Below are 13,773 nucleotides of genomic sequence, written 5' to 3'. Positions count from 1 at the left end.
TGAATGGTTAGGAATCTACTCTGAACACTCCGAAAGGGCAGTAAAATATGAAGAAGCCTCTCCTCTTCTCAGTGTACACTTTTCTACAAAGGGCTCTTTCTGCCTTTAACAGGGTTTCCTGTTAAATTTTCCTGTTGTAGCTTTTTCAACAGCACCGAATAAGGTCCCTCAGGAGAGGGAGCTCTGCTGTCAGGGTGGGAAGAATTCCTTGAGAGCTTTCTTATTCCTATTTCCCATGAATAAACGAGGTCCCCAGTCCTGCCGGGGCCAAGAGGATTTTCCCAAGGCAGACAAGCCCCCGGATCAACGGATCAACGACAGCCTGTACCAAACAGGATTCTTAAATGTTGTCACAGGTGGGCAATAGAACAGAGGCTTGGTCTTGAAATAGTCAAATGAGGTTGTTTGAATATTTTTATCAAAATAAATAGTGTATTGACATATTACGCAAAACCTTGGGTACTGATGTCTTGTAACAAAGGTTAAAAAACGGGAGAAGTAAAAAAAAAAGTTCTGAATGTGAAAATGTTTTGAAACGTGACTATGATTTACAAGGAGATATTTGATGGTTTTTGTACTTCTATATGTCATTGACATAAGGGAGCAGCGAGGTAAGCGAAGAGAGGGGCTCAGCCATCTCACATTTATTACGAACAAGGGAAGACAGGCAGAGACAGAGAGAGAAAAAAGAAAAAATAGTCTTGAGCTACTTTGGCATAAAATTTCAGCCCAAGGAAATGGAAAGTCTCCTGAAAAACAGAGCTTTCTCGCTAAGCAAGACAAGGTGCCCCCTTCTGTGTGGCCCAATTCTGCTTGCAGGGGATGACATACCACTAGGAGCTTGTGAAGATCCATCAGTCAGAGCAAGTGCCTCTGATTTGAGAGCCAGTGGGCTGCCAAGTTTTTCTAGTGCTTTCAAGCCCCCCCAGAGAACTTTAGCTCTACCGTATTTATAACCACACCTACCTTGACTCCAAGGAAAGACCTGCGGTGATAGAAGCAGCACAAGGCGGCCGAGAGGGCATGGAAGGCATTGCATTCCTTAGGCATCTTTCAATCTTGAGTCCCTGGACCACACACTCTCTTTAGGGTTAACCGAGAGGGGTCTTGTGGCGTGACACCCCAGTCCTGCCGCAGCAGCTGTGCAGAGGAGGGAGGAGTGAGCGGCTCTTTCTCCCAGGCCAGGCTGGGACTTTCCCTCTTCGCTGAAGCCAATACGATCCACTCGCTCAATTCTGGCAGGCGGGTGTCCAGCCTGCCATGCACTCGGTGCCAGAAATCCTCATGTGACCAGACTCGCTTTCTGATGAAATTCTAACCTCTCTCACAAGAGGCTTTGGGCTTTAGCTGTCCCCTCAATTTAGAGACCCAGCAGAAATCATTATTCCCCCAGGGCTGAAGGCACCAGGCACTCTGTTCCTAGAGGCTGTGTCTGTTTGCCTGTCACCCCAGGATCTGGGAGTTCAAGAAGCACACATCACACCACTCCGTGATGAGAGAGGCTCCTTTGAGAAAAGGACCCGAAGTCAACCTGGGTGTGACTTTCCCCTGGGAGAGATGCTAGAAGTCCTGAGAAACCCGGGACTTTCCCAGACCACCCCTCAGAACTGTTTATTTTTAATTAGGATGCTCCTGGGCAGCCAGTTTGCAACTGATAACGCTGGCACAGCCATCACTATTGGCAAAGCAATATTGGCTTTTGGTGTTTAATTAGCAAGTCTGTCAGCAAACACTCTGAGCAGCTCTGCCTTCCCCACCTGGCCGTGCAGCAGTCTGTTGGGAGGATGGGGGACAGGCTGTGTGCCTCTTTCGACCCAACTGTTTTTCTCACTCCCTTCCTTCACTTTAAATACTTCACTGTAACTGTTCACCCTGCCTAACCCAGATCCAAGGCATGAACCTCGCATCTAACACCACCAAGCGATTCTCCAGCACTTCTTAGGCCTTTACCCCTACCAAGAGCCCCCTGACACCTTAGCGGAAAGGAATTGCTTTTCTTCTTTCATTCCAGTCAGAGTGGATTCCCAACAATTCTTTTTTTTTTTTTTTTTTAATCAAACCCAGATTTCTGCCTGTAGCGCTTCCTCTCCTACGTTCCAAATATTAACTTTCTGTGGCTTCGGCCACTCAAAAATGGAATGTGTCCTGAAGCTTTCTAAAACTTCACGCAGGCAGAAACTTGTAATGAGGAAGAAACAGAACGTATTCAGTCCAGAAAGGAACAATACCAGATGAGGCATGAGGGAGGTATGAGAAATATCCAACAGGATTAGCCTCAAATCCTCAGGAGGCCTTGGCCTTTGGACTAGGTCAAGTCAGCCTGTAAAAATAGAGGATTGTTTGTTTGATGCCCGGTGAGCAGCTCCTGTGCTTGAATGAGGGCTCTGGAGAGTGACAGCCCTCACGCTTCCCCGAAGGAGCAGAGGTTCAGCCTAATAAACACCTCGAAAAGGGCATGGAGCTGTCATCACAGGAACAACCAGGGGGGCTGACTTCCTTTCTGGTCCCTCAACTGGCTCCCCGCCCCCCCACCAGGATTCCAGGGCTCAGATGTGCTCCCCTGGGTCCTGGGAAATCCACCTGAGACCTTGGAAGCAAACACCAAGGTTGGGAGAATTTGTGGGTTTTGGAGCTGCAGGGGCCCTTGGAGATGGTTCAGTTGGTAGGTCAATACTGTCCCCTCAAGGTCTATAAACTGAACCTATGAGGAGGCATTTTCTCTGTTTGTTCTCATTTCCATTAGATGGGGTTCAAAGAGTAATAAGTCCACATGAGTAGCCAGGGCCCATGGCCCCAGCAGTTCTGTGGAGATGACTCATCCATCAGACCAACAGCCACCAGGGAAGGTGTCCAGTTTGCACCTGCCATTCCTCTTTGGTTGGAAATGAGTAAGAAACTCATTGTCAGAGTAAGAAACTCCTCCAAAAGGCTAGAAAGGGACCATTCTCAGCTCAGGAAAAAGAAGAGAAGCAGCTCCTTAAATCCTGAACAGAAATTCAGTGAGATTAGTCAGCCAAAGCCTCTGAATTTCAATACCCTACCCCACCCTCAGAAAGTGTGAATGAAGTGCATTCCTGAAAGAAAATTTACTTAAAAACACTCAGACTTGTAAATTACATAGAATTATGTAGTCAGGTGCTCCAGGGCCAGGGTAAAAGCAAAACAAGACATGCAGGTCACTGCAGAATCGCAGCTCTTGTCACCTGAGGTTTTCCCTGTTGACGCAAAAAAAAAAAAAAAGAATGTCTCCAAAATGCACAAAGAATTGGTTCTGTCAGGATTAAAGAATGAGCTAATCTTATTAGGTAACTGTTTCCTAAGCACTTTTTATTTTTTTTGTTCCACACCAAAAATAATTTCTAAAGCAGCACTCAAAGGTTTTAATCAATTTCCTCTTGAAAAGGCCAAGGAGAGAGACTAAAATAACATGACGTTATTGCAACTAAAGATGATAATTGCATGAATTTGTAAAGTGCCCTTCACTGACTTGTTATGCTTTTAAAGTCTCCCATCCACACTGATCAATTCCCCCACGTTCTTCCCACAATGATGATTCTATTCTAGTTACAAAGAAACAGAGGACCAGAATGGTGTGCCACTCAACAGAGAACAGACAAAGGACCCGGAACTCCAGCCTGGGCTTTTGCCAGAACCTAGTATCTGATCAACAAATAGATTCTTCTAATGTCTTAAAATTAAACTTGTTGCACAGCCTCATGAAAACAGCTTGTGACCCGGGGCAGGGAGTCATTGTCTGATGATTTCCTACATGTGATTTAGGACCAGCCAAATTTGTATTCAGGGCTTTCTAAACACCATGCCCTCCTGGGGATAGGGGTCAGCATCTCTAATGCAACCCCAGCAACTGATAGAGGCGGGAGGCCAGGAGCAGGCAGCAAAGAGCTCTGGGAACGCACCGTGCTCTCTAGCGCCCCCTCTGGCTTCCTGGGAGGTTCACTACTCAGCACCAAGAAAAACACCTGTTTCAAAAAAAAAAAAAAAGCCAGTGCTGGGCAGGCAGGTGAACCCTCGAAGAAAGTCCTCATGACCTCAGGTCAGATGCTGCCCACCCTGTCTGGGGATAGGATTAGAGCAGACCAGAGGAAAGCTCCTGCACAAGCCATTCTTTCCTTGGGCAGCCCTAATAGGAACCTGCCCTATTTAGTAACCATGGAAACAGGAGCTGCCTGCCAGTCATATTTCACAGACAAGGCTTCTTGCAGGCAGCAGCCCTCGGGCTGGGAGGGACTGAGAGGTGTCAGAGTCCCTTACCCCAAGTGCCACAGTGCCCACTAGAGGATCAGCCTCCCTGTGAGGTAGGTGCCCTCTCTGACATGGAATGGCTGGGGTGGGGTGGCTGGGGGGTGGCGAGGTCTCTGAGGAGGAAGATATGCCTGCCAGGGACCTGCTTTTCCCTGTTTCAGGGCCACTGAGAACACAATGCTGCCCACACCTCCACTCCCCTCCCCTCCCTGGGGCCAGCCCAGAAGCAAGGCGTCAAGCCTCACACACAACACACACCAAGGTGTTCTGTCAAGCAGCCCTGAGTACAGTGACACAGCTGAAGATGGGCAGCAGCTATGACTGGGGGGGCACTGGTCCAAGGCACGAGGCCTGACTTGCCTCTGCCCCCAGGGGACACACTTGGAACATCAGTCAAGAGATGAACAGCAGTCCACACACTGAGACGCCTCACCTCCCTGCAAAGATCCATCCCTCCTGGTTTTTTGCCTCCACTAAACCCCAGCGATCCAGCTCTCAGTGAACCAAGACAGCCCTAAGGAGCTAGCGTGTAAGGCGCTCCCCCTGGGGGAGTGGAAGCAGGAAGAGGAACCTGCACTGGCCCAATCCTAAGGACCCAAGGCTGCCTTCTGCAGGCCCCACTCCCTGAAGGCATCCCTCCCGGGGCCTGGGAAGCCCTGGGCAGGAAGGAGGCATGCTTATCAACAGTCCTGCTTCCCTGGCATTGGCCTGTCTGTGTGATTCTGATCACAGTAACCAGGAGGCGAGGGGGCAAGGGAGGGGCTGGGGGGTCTAGGAGCACCCACCCTCCGTAGGAGCCACAGGGCTGGAGGAGAACGACTGGGAAACCACTGAGGAAGGAGGAGGCCCAAGGAAGAGGTCACCTCCTCCTCACGCCAGACTCAGCAGCTACACAAGATGCCAAAGACAGTTCAACACATTTTCCTATAGGCAAACGTGATTTAGTTCCTGCTCCAAAAGGGAATGCAAACTGGACTTGGTGGGAGGAGGGCGGGAAGTGCCGGCCAAGCTCTTAGGGCCGCTTTGTGTGTCCCCGGCAAAGAGAGAGGAACACAGAGGGTGCATTTACAAGCATCTGCTGTGCACATCTCTCTCTGAGGGTTCCCTCAGATTCCTCAAGGGGATGAAAGAGTATGGCTGTGAAATGGTCTCTATCCGGAAGCAGTATTGATCCGCTCGGCACATCAACAAAGAGACAGTATTCATAAACAGATTTCTCTCTCTACTGAGCCTTCTGTCCCCTCCACAAATTTGGTTTCTCTAACAGGCTACTGAAATTGTATAACTGACAACGTGAAGCACGTGAAGCACAATCAGGTGAGCACCCAGCCCTGACTGTTTTCTCGAACCATCACATACAATCTTGTCCCATACACCCCTCCACCAACACCATCACCTATTTCCTGACACACCCCCAGAAATCCTATATTAGGCAAGCCCAACTTTCTATTTTTAGCATTAAGGGAAAATTAAAAGAACATGCATGAGGCGCAATTCCAGCCTCTCAAACAGCAGATTCAGACTTTCTGGCCGTCTCAGCCTTCTTTGAGAGTCTATGAAAACCATGGACCCTCCTCTCAGAACAAAAGGCACATATTGTGATGTTCAACATACAATTTAAGGGGATTCCTTGCCCTCTGAAGCCCATCCTTACACCCCTGGGAGTCTGACTCATCCGAGACGATCTGCCACCCACCTCCCAAGCTTCCGTCCATCCTACACTTGCTGTGCAGGCATTGCACGCAGAGCCCTCATTTGTTCTCCTGTCATCGTAGCTCCTAGACCTTCTTCACCGTATGCTTTTCTCTTTCCCCTTCGAGCAACTCACAGTGACCACAAAAGCCCCTCAGAGATCCCCCACCCCCATGCAGAGTGCTGCAGAAATGGCCAGAATGTGCAAAGGCTCCAACCAGATCCCGCCACACTGGCTCCCATCTCGGCTGCCACTGGCTTGCCCCTCTCACAAGCACTTCTGCAAAATGCATCTGCCAAAACAGCTGCAAGACACAACATGTTTCAGGCGCTGCTGGGAGGTGGCAGGCTAGAGGGAAAGCAAGAGTGGGTTCAGGTCTTTGCTGTACCACTAGCAAGCTGGGTGACCATGGGAAATTTCTTAACCTCTCTGAGCTCTAGTTTCCTCTTCCAACTTAGCAGTTTGTTTTTTTTTTTTTTTTTTTTTTTGAGGATCAAGTGAAATAAGAGATAAAGAGCCTGGCAACATAGTCTAGACACTCAGCTAATGTGTGCTTTCTTGCCCTCCAAAGGAAGGGCTCACAAAACCTGTCCCCCTAGACCATTCCTCCCTCAGGGCACACACCCAGCTGCATCCTAAGTCTCCTGACCCTAACCCAAGAGGCAGGCTACAGGAGCCTTGCCCTGCAAGGACAGTGTGGACAGCAAAGGCCTGAGCCGTTGACCGGCCCCAGCTGGTACACAGTAGCTCTTAAGACTTGAAGGCCAGGAAACAACGAGAAGGAGTTCAGAGCTTCTTTAGCCATGAGATATTTTTTAGCCTTCAAATTTTAAGATCACATATTAAAACTGCACATATGGTTTGAATCACACTTGCTCAGATAGCTCAGATGATTTTCTATGCCAGAGTCGCTGTTACTTGGGGAGTTGTTTTAACACACAACATGTGAGTCCACAGCATCTGCCCACTTGGCCCTCACCCAGGGGGACTCCTGGGTCCACCCACAACTACCATGCTCTCCATGTCCCACCACTGTCGCAGCCAGTCTGAGTGAGGGTCCCGGATCCCCTCCTTTCCCACTGTCCCCACATCAGGTTGACCGCAGAGCTGGGCTTCAGCCTATGTCCCACCTGGATGCCCTGCCTGATTCTCCTCCAACCTCCCCCACTGCCTGGCCCTCCAGATACTTGTCCTGAGACCAACCCTTCCACATGTATCTAGAGTCCCCAGAAGGGCCATCTCCCATGTGCCCGACTCTTTCATACTTTACCAGCCCATGTAACTGGATACATGGATGCCAACCATTTCTAGAATTAGAAGTGTGTCTGGAACAGCCTTCCTTGGATGCTGTGCCTGCCTCACCCCGGTGCTATCTCTAGACATTCTAGGTCACCTCTGATTCCGCTTTCTGTCTGCATCTCCTCCTCACCAGCCCCCGACGGCAGGGATCGCCAGAGTTACAGTGCGTTCTTCCAAGGCCACCCCACCCAGAAAGGCTGCCGGAAGTTCTGAGTGGAGGAAGCAGACACAAGGGATGCCTGAGAAGGCAGGAACCCTGGGGCAGAGGGTGGAGTCGGCACCAGGTGAGAGGTGGATTAGGCAACCTCAACTCATTCCTACCTTGAACTGGCCAAGAAAAACAGAAAATGATCTTATTAATCTCTTCTCCTCTGTTTTCAAGCAAATTCCAGCCACCTCAAAAAATTATTTTTGCAGGAAAACATCATTTCTTCAGAGTCATAAACTGATCCTGGGGATCACTGGAGGGACATGCTGGATATTTATGCATTCTGCCCAAACAGTTATGAGAACCAGTATAGACCAGGAGTTCTGAACCTCGGGGTGGGAGGGGGCTTCCATAAACCATTGGAAATCGTATACAAACTGTTGTATGAGTACCTGTTCATTGAGGGGAGGGGTCCATGGTTTTACCCAAGAGTCATGTGACCTAAAAATCCTCACTGATCCACAAAGATTTTCAGTGGCTCTTAAAGACGTGGCCTCTGAGGGTCTTACTTGGTCTACTTTCTAATGGAGAGACGAGTACAGTGGATACCCTGGTTGTCATGGACATGAGCAAAGACAGCACCCCTGCCCTTGATCACCATGGGCACAGTCAAGTCTTGGCAAGGCTGCAGTTGGTAAGAGGAGATAGAGAGCTCTGAGGCAAGCAGTGCAACCTTCCTTTCTGCTGTTGGAGTGACTTTAAACACCTGGGAGAGGAGGAGAGCTCCTTCCCCCAGCTGGCAGAAGGGCCTGTCTGCACGCAATACTTAGCAAATGCAGAATAGCTACCAGTGTGACCCTCAGCAGCCCCTCTCCAGACACAGCCTTCTGGGATGCAGTCCCTCCCACTAGACTGTGGCATCTTTCCACTTCTCAGCTGGGCTCCTCAAAGGAGCCTTCATGACCCCATATGCCAGGTCCTCAAGAGCCAGTATTTATACAGAAAACTTTTACCATAGTGTCTATTTAATACTCACACAAGGAGAAACATATTATCTCCATTTCACATGTGAGACTGAACAGTTCTTAGAGCTAATAATTAAAACGACTATGAATCAGAATGGCTGGCTCTATCGGACGTGCTAATGGAAGCAAGGATACCACCTGGTTGCCTGGAGTATCTTATCTTGTGCAAACCCAAAAGGCAGAATTATAGCTGCTGCAGCCACCTCTCCCTCCAACTGAGTGACAGATATTCTTGGCAACATAGACAGCAGGTCTCCTCTGAAATAGCCCCGATCAGAGGTCCTCGTCATTACTGATGGGAAAGGGCAGGACATGTACAGATGGACACTGAGGCCAGAATCTGAGAAAAGCCATAAGGCAGCAAAGCTGATATGTGGAGGGCTAAGGGACAGACTTTGTGGTAAATGGAGATGTCAACTGTGCCCATTTCTCTACAGGAACAGGCCGACTTGGAGGGTGAGCTGCACGGGAAAGACCGTACTGATTACCAGCTCAGAAATGATATTCAGACAGTCGACTCTCATGGAGACAATAGGTTCTTTCTGTCAGTGGTTCAAAGGACAATACAACCCTTGGCCTTGTGTGTGTACCCAGAGGAGTGGGAGGGCAGGGTGGAGGAAGGGAGTTACCAGGGAGAGTAGCAGGAACTCACCTGGACCATCCTCTAGCCTCAGGGTTAGGCCACTTATGACAAGAGATGCAGGAATTTCTCCAAAGTCAAACTATACAGGAGGATCCTAGCCCCTCTGTACCACCTTCCTACCTCCCACCTATAATTTCCCTGTTAACAGTATGGATCTAACAATTAAACTGGGAGGCAATGGATATCCAGCATATAAGTAAACCAGGAGGGAGACAAGCTAGAGAAAGGTGAGTATAGGACTTGAAAAGATCAAAACAAAAATATCTTTGCAAAACCTAGAATTCATATGCCAACATTTCATGTAAGTATCCTGAATGGATGGTGACAATTAGAGACATAGCCTGATAGATTCTGATCCTCAACATTCAGAGGGGAAATGATGTAAATAGCAGACAGTGGTTAATACATTTAAAACCTTTACCCCATGGCATGTGTACTCATACTTGTAATAGTTGTGAGAGCCAATCAGGAAACTGAACACTTAATTCTCCAGGCAAGAATACTGGAGTGGTAGCCATTCCCTTCTCCAGGGCATCTTCCTGACCCAGGGATTGAACTTGTGTCTCCTGCTTTGCAGGCAGATTCTTCACCATCTGAGCTACCAGGGAAGCCCCTAATGGTCCAGGAGTGGACACGTGACCTAAGTTAGACCAATCAGAGTCCTTCCCTGGGATTTTTCAAATCAGAGCAGAGGGAGAGGCCCACTTTTCCTTTTGGACCATAAGTTTTAAGTTTATAAGCTCAGAGCAGCCAATAGCCATGTGCCCCCAACTACATGGAGAAGCTGATCTGAGAGAATGCAGCCAACATGCTGAGAGAAGCAAATGCAAGGTCTTAGAGTCCAGATGTGTTTTCCTTCCCAGAACAGTCATCAACCCAGGACACTCCACCCCTGCCCTTCCCAGTGATAAACTTCCTAGCTCACATCATCAGTTTGAGAGTTTATAGGTTCACCTTATCAGTGTAAGATTAGGTGAAACCTGAGAGTGAAATATAACACATTGTGTTGGGCTCTGCTAGAGTTCACATGTATAAGACATCATCCCTAAATCTGGAAATGTTAAAAAGGAGTCAACATAAACTGATGTTACATGAAAACATGTATGACATATGCCCTAGTAACAGGGTGGTACACTCATGTTTTAGTGATGGGTGGAAATTAATGGTGTTTCACAGTCTACTCCAAGGACACTCCATCATAGAAATGAGTTGTCATGAGTTCTCAAGGATAAACCTGGCGTGAGTTTGGCTGTAGGAAAAGAGAGAGGGACTCATGGAGTTGGAATGCTCTGTGCCACTGAGTGTAGGTGGGAGTTTTACTCCCACACCCACCATCCCTCCCAGGCTAGGGGAAACCACTAACAAATAGCCCACTCCATCCTGCTTATGCAGGCAAGAGCAGCATCTTAAGATCCCAGAGAACATTTCCAAAGGCTATTCTGTCTTGTAGAAAGCCTGAGGACCTGATTCAGAGGTAAAGGCTGAGACATTTCTTTACAAAGGAGAATTTTATCAGGTACAATGGATCACTTGGGAGTGCAATTCTCATGAATTCTAGGTCAAAAGAAAGGAAATGTACAGCAACCCCAAATTTTATTTAGATCTTCCGAATGTGTTCCCTAGGTAGTCCTTAGGTGGGCACATCCTGGAAGGAGCCCTGGTGCCCTGGTGCCCTGGTTGTGTGGCCCTATGGGGTTTCCTTTGCCCATTGCTCTTGTCCTATTTATCCCAGTGAGAGGCTCCAGCTCCAACCCTGTCTTCAAGCATCCAGCTACTGAAACATTCATTAAAATGATCTGTGTCCTTGTCTAGTGACCTCAGGACCCAGGTCTCAGTCACTGTCATCACGCCAATACCCAGCACGATGCCAGAACATTTGGAGATAGCATAGGCAATTCTCAATCTGGATCCACAAACACTTTGGAAGTACGATGCACAGTAAGTGTGTGTGCATCTTTGCAGAGATGGGTTTCTTATTCATCATATTTGCATAAATACTATTAACTATTTGGGGACCCCCCCCAATAGTTAAGAACAACAGAGGCACAAGATATGACTTGGCACAGGGGGGGCATGTGGTCCTCGTTAGTGCATCCACCTTGCCATCCCTGTGGCTGGATTAGGGCTGGTTGTCACTTCGGTGCTCAGAAGCACTTGCCTCTCTCAAACTGCGAACTACTCGGGTTCCCAAACAGGAAGAGGCTCCCAGGACACAGTAATTCTCAACTCCCACCACCTGTGCTCGGTGTGAGCAACGCTGGAATGCTTTGCAAACCAGGAGAGGAGAGGACATGGCCCTGTTGTGCTTAGGTTCCTTCCAGGAAAGACCATGGGAAGACAGAGGGGCAGAGACTGGATCTGATGGATGCAGCTGGACCGCACAACTCCTTTCAAAAAGCACCCAACTGGGCCTGTGAAAAATAAGGATCCAACCGGGGACTGGTGGCCACAGGAAACAGGCCATCAGCTTCATCATTTCTTCTGTACCAGAAGCTCTTTTGAGAGTGTGAATGGGGGCTTTATGTAGTAAGTTCTCATCCACAAGCTAATAAATATGTGAAACGGCCTCTCAGACCAGGTTCCTGCAGCCTGGACACTGAGGTCATTCAAGGAACAATTAGATGCCATCTGGAGAGAGCTGGGACTCTAAGGGCCAAGTGGCATGCTCTGGTTCCCAGGGTGTGACACACCCTTATCTTCACTGACAGAAAGGATGAATGGAGTCAGCCAGCTGATCCACACTGGGAGCAGAGAGTGGATAAATACACAGCAATGAATAAAAGCTTAAGGACCAGGGGAATGTTCACATTCAGCCTGCCCCCAAGGAAATGCACCCCTTGAATGCATTCACACACCCAAGCTGAGTATCTTTGCCATGAACCAAGCTTTTACCTCACCAAGATCTGGGATTTCATGGTTTTAACATAATGCAATTAGAGTATAACAGCAACTGCTGTGGCCCAGCTCTTTACAGTATATAGCGAGCAATGACTTGATTGTGTGAAATAGAGTCAGTACTTACTGAGGCTTCACAGTCCACTCAATTGTAAAAAACAGGCGGACAACTGTGAACCCATATATCTAGGATACAGTCTCAATTTTTTCTTATTTTTACATGAAAATTTTGGCCTTCCCTGGTAGTTCAGATGACAAAGAATCCGCCTACAATGCAGGAGACCCAGGTTCGATCCATGGGTTGGGAAGATCCCCTGCAGAAGGCAATGGCAACCTACTCCAGTATTTCTGCCTGAAGAAGTCCATGGACAGAGGAGCCTGGTGGACTATAGTACATGGGGTGGCAAAGAGTTGGACACAACTAAGCGACTAACACTTCTCTATTTATGATCAGTATTTTAAATGTAAATGCAATTGCTGAGCAAGCTGGGTTAAAAAAAAAAGCATAGCTAGAGAAAAAATATGGATTAAGATAGACAGATAGTGATTATTTTTATTCTAAGTGTTTCTGCAGCTTTATAACAGCTCAAGTAGCAGGAGGACAGCAGTGCTCACAGTGGTCTCAGGGCGCACAGGGGCCTCTCAGAGAGTCCATGAGGTCAACACTATTTTTGTAATAATACTGAGACCTTTTTGCCTTTTTCACTGGGTTGATATTTATGCTGACAGGACAAAAGCCATGATAGGTAAAACTACTGGGACCACAGCTATAAGCAAGGGGAAGGCACCAAACTCTTAAGTAGTCATTGTGTTTCTTGACCACCATGTTTTTTTAAATTTCTTTTTTAAATGTTAAAAATTAAAAATATACTACTTTAAAAAAGAGCCAGTTTCACTTAAACAGTCCTTGATGAAGCAGTAAGAATCACAGTAGTTTCCCCTCATATGTAGATAATATGTTCCAAGACCCCCAGTGGATGCCTGAAACCACAGACAATACCAAACATAAATACATGTATACACACACACACACCATGTTTTTTCATATATATAGATATTTTTTTTTGAACATACCTATGATTAAGTTTAATTTATAAATTAGGTACAGTCAGAGAACATCTGAATTGCCAACATGACTAGTCTTGTGCTTTGGGGCCGTTCTTAAGTAAAATAAGGGTTATGTGAACAAGCACTGCAATACCTTGAAAGTCAGTCTGATAAAAGACGGCCACCAAGTGACCAACCAACATCACCACCACCAAGTGACCAAGGGACAGGGTATGTTGGACAAGGGGATGATTCATGGGTTAGGTGGGAAGGAGTGGGAGGGCATGAGATTTCATCAGGCCACACAGAATGGTGCATGAATTGAAACTTATGAATTGTCAAAAAAAAAAAAAAACACTTGAAAAGATACATGCATCCAATGTTCATAGCTGCATGACTTACAATTAATTGCCAAGATATGGAAGTGTCCATCAAAAGATGAATGGAAAAAGAAGATGTGTATACACAAGCATGCACACACACGCATGTGCACACACAATGGACTACTACTCAGCCATAAAAAAGAAATTAGATTTTGCCATTTGCAACAACATGGATAGACTTGAAGGGCATTATGTTAAGTGAAATAAGTCAGAGAAAGACAAATAGTGTATGATATCACCTATATGTGGAATCTAAAAAATACAACAAACTAGTGAATATAATAATAAAGAAGCAGACTCACTGATGCAGAGAAAAAACTAGTGGTTACCAGTGGGGATGGGGAAGCGGGGGGGGGGGTAATACAGGTGTAGCAGAC

The 13,773-nt window shown here is 47.4% G+C and overlaps 1 protein-coding gene across 7 annotated transcripts in view; it reads right to left on the bottom strand.

Moving 5' to 3' along the window:
• BCAR3 (BCAR3 adaptor protein, NSP family member) overlaps positions 1-13,773 on the bottom strand; it is a 130,604-nt gene that overhangs the window by 54,186 nt on the left and 62,645 nt on the right. Inside the window, exon 1 of one of the 7 annotated variants that reach the window (XM_081486312.1) lies at positions 967-1,486. The exons of 5 other annotated variants lie outside the window; for them this stretch is intronic. In XM_081486312.1, the coding sequence (XP_081342438.1) occupies positions 967-1,050 (84 nt within the window). In that variant the 5' untranslated portion in view covers positions 1,051-1,486. Of the gene's footprint in view, positions 1-966; positions 1,487-13,773 lie in introns of those variants that run through there. One more of the 7 variants, XM_081486314.1, reaches the window with a different exon arrangement.

The sequence above is a fragment of the Giraffa tippelskirchi genome, chromosome 5, assembly GCF_054371585.1.
Source record: "Giraffa tippelskirchi isolate mGirTip1 chromosome 5, T2T-mGirTip1v1.2.pri, whole genome shotgun sequence".
Lineage (NCBI taxonomy): Eukaryota > Metazoa > Chordata > Mammalia > Artiodactyla > Giraffidae > Giraffa > Giraffa tippelskirchi.
The sequence above is the reverse complement of the archived record's forward strand: the minus strand, read 5'-3'. Positions and strand labels throughout refer to the sequence as shown.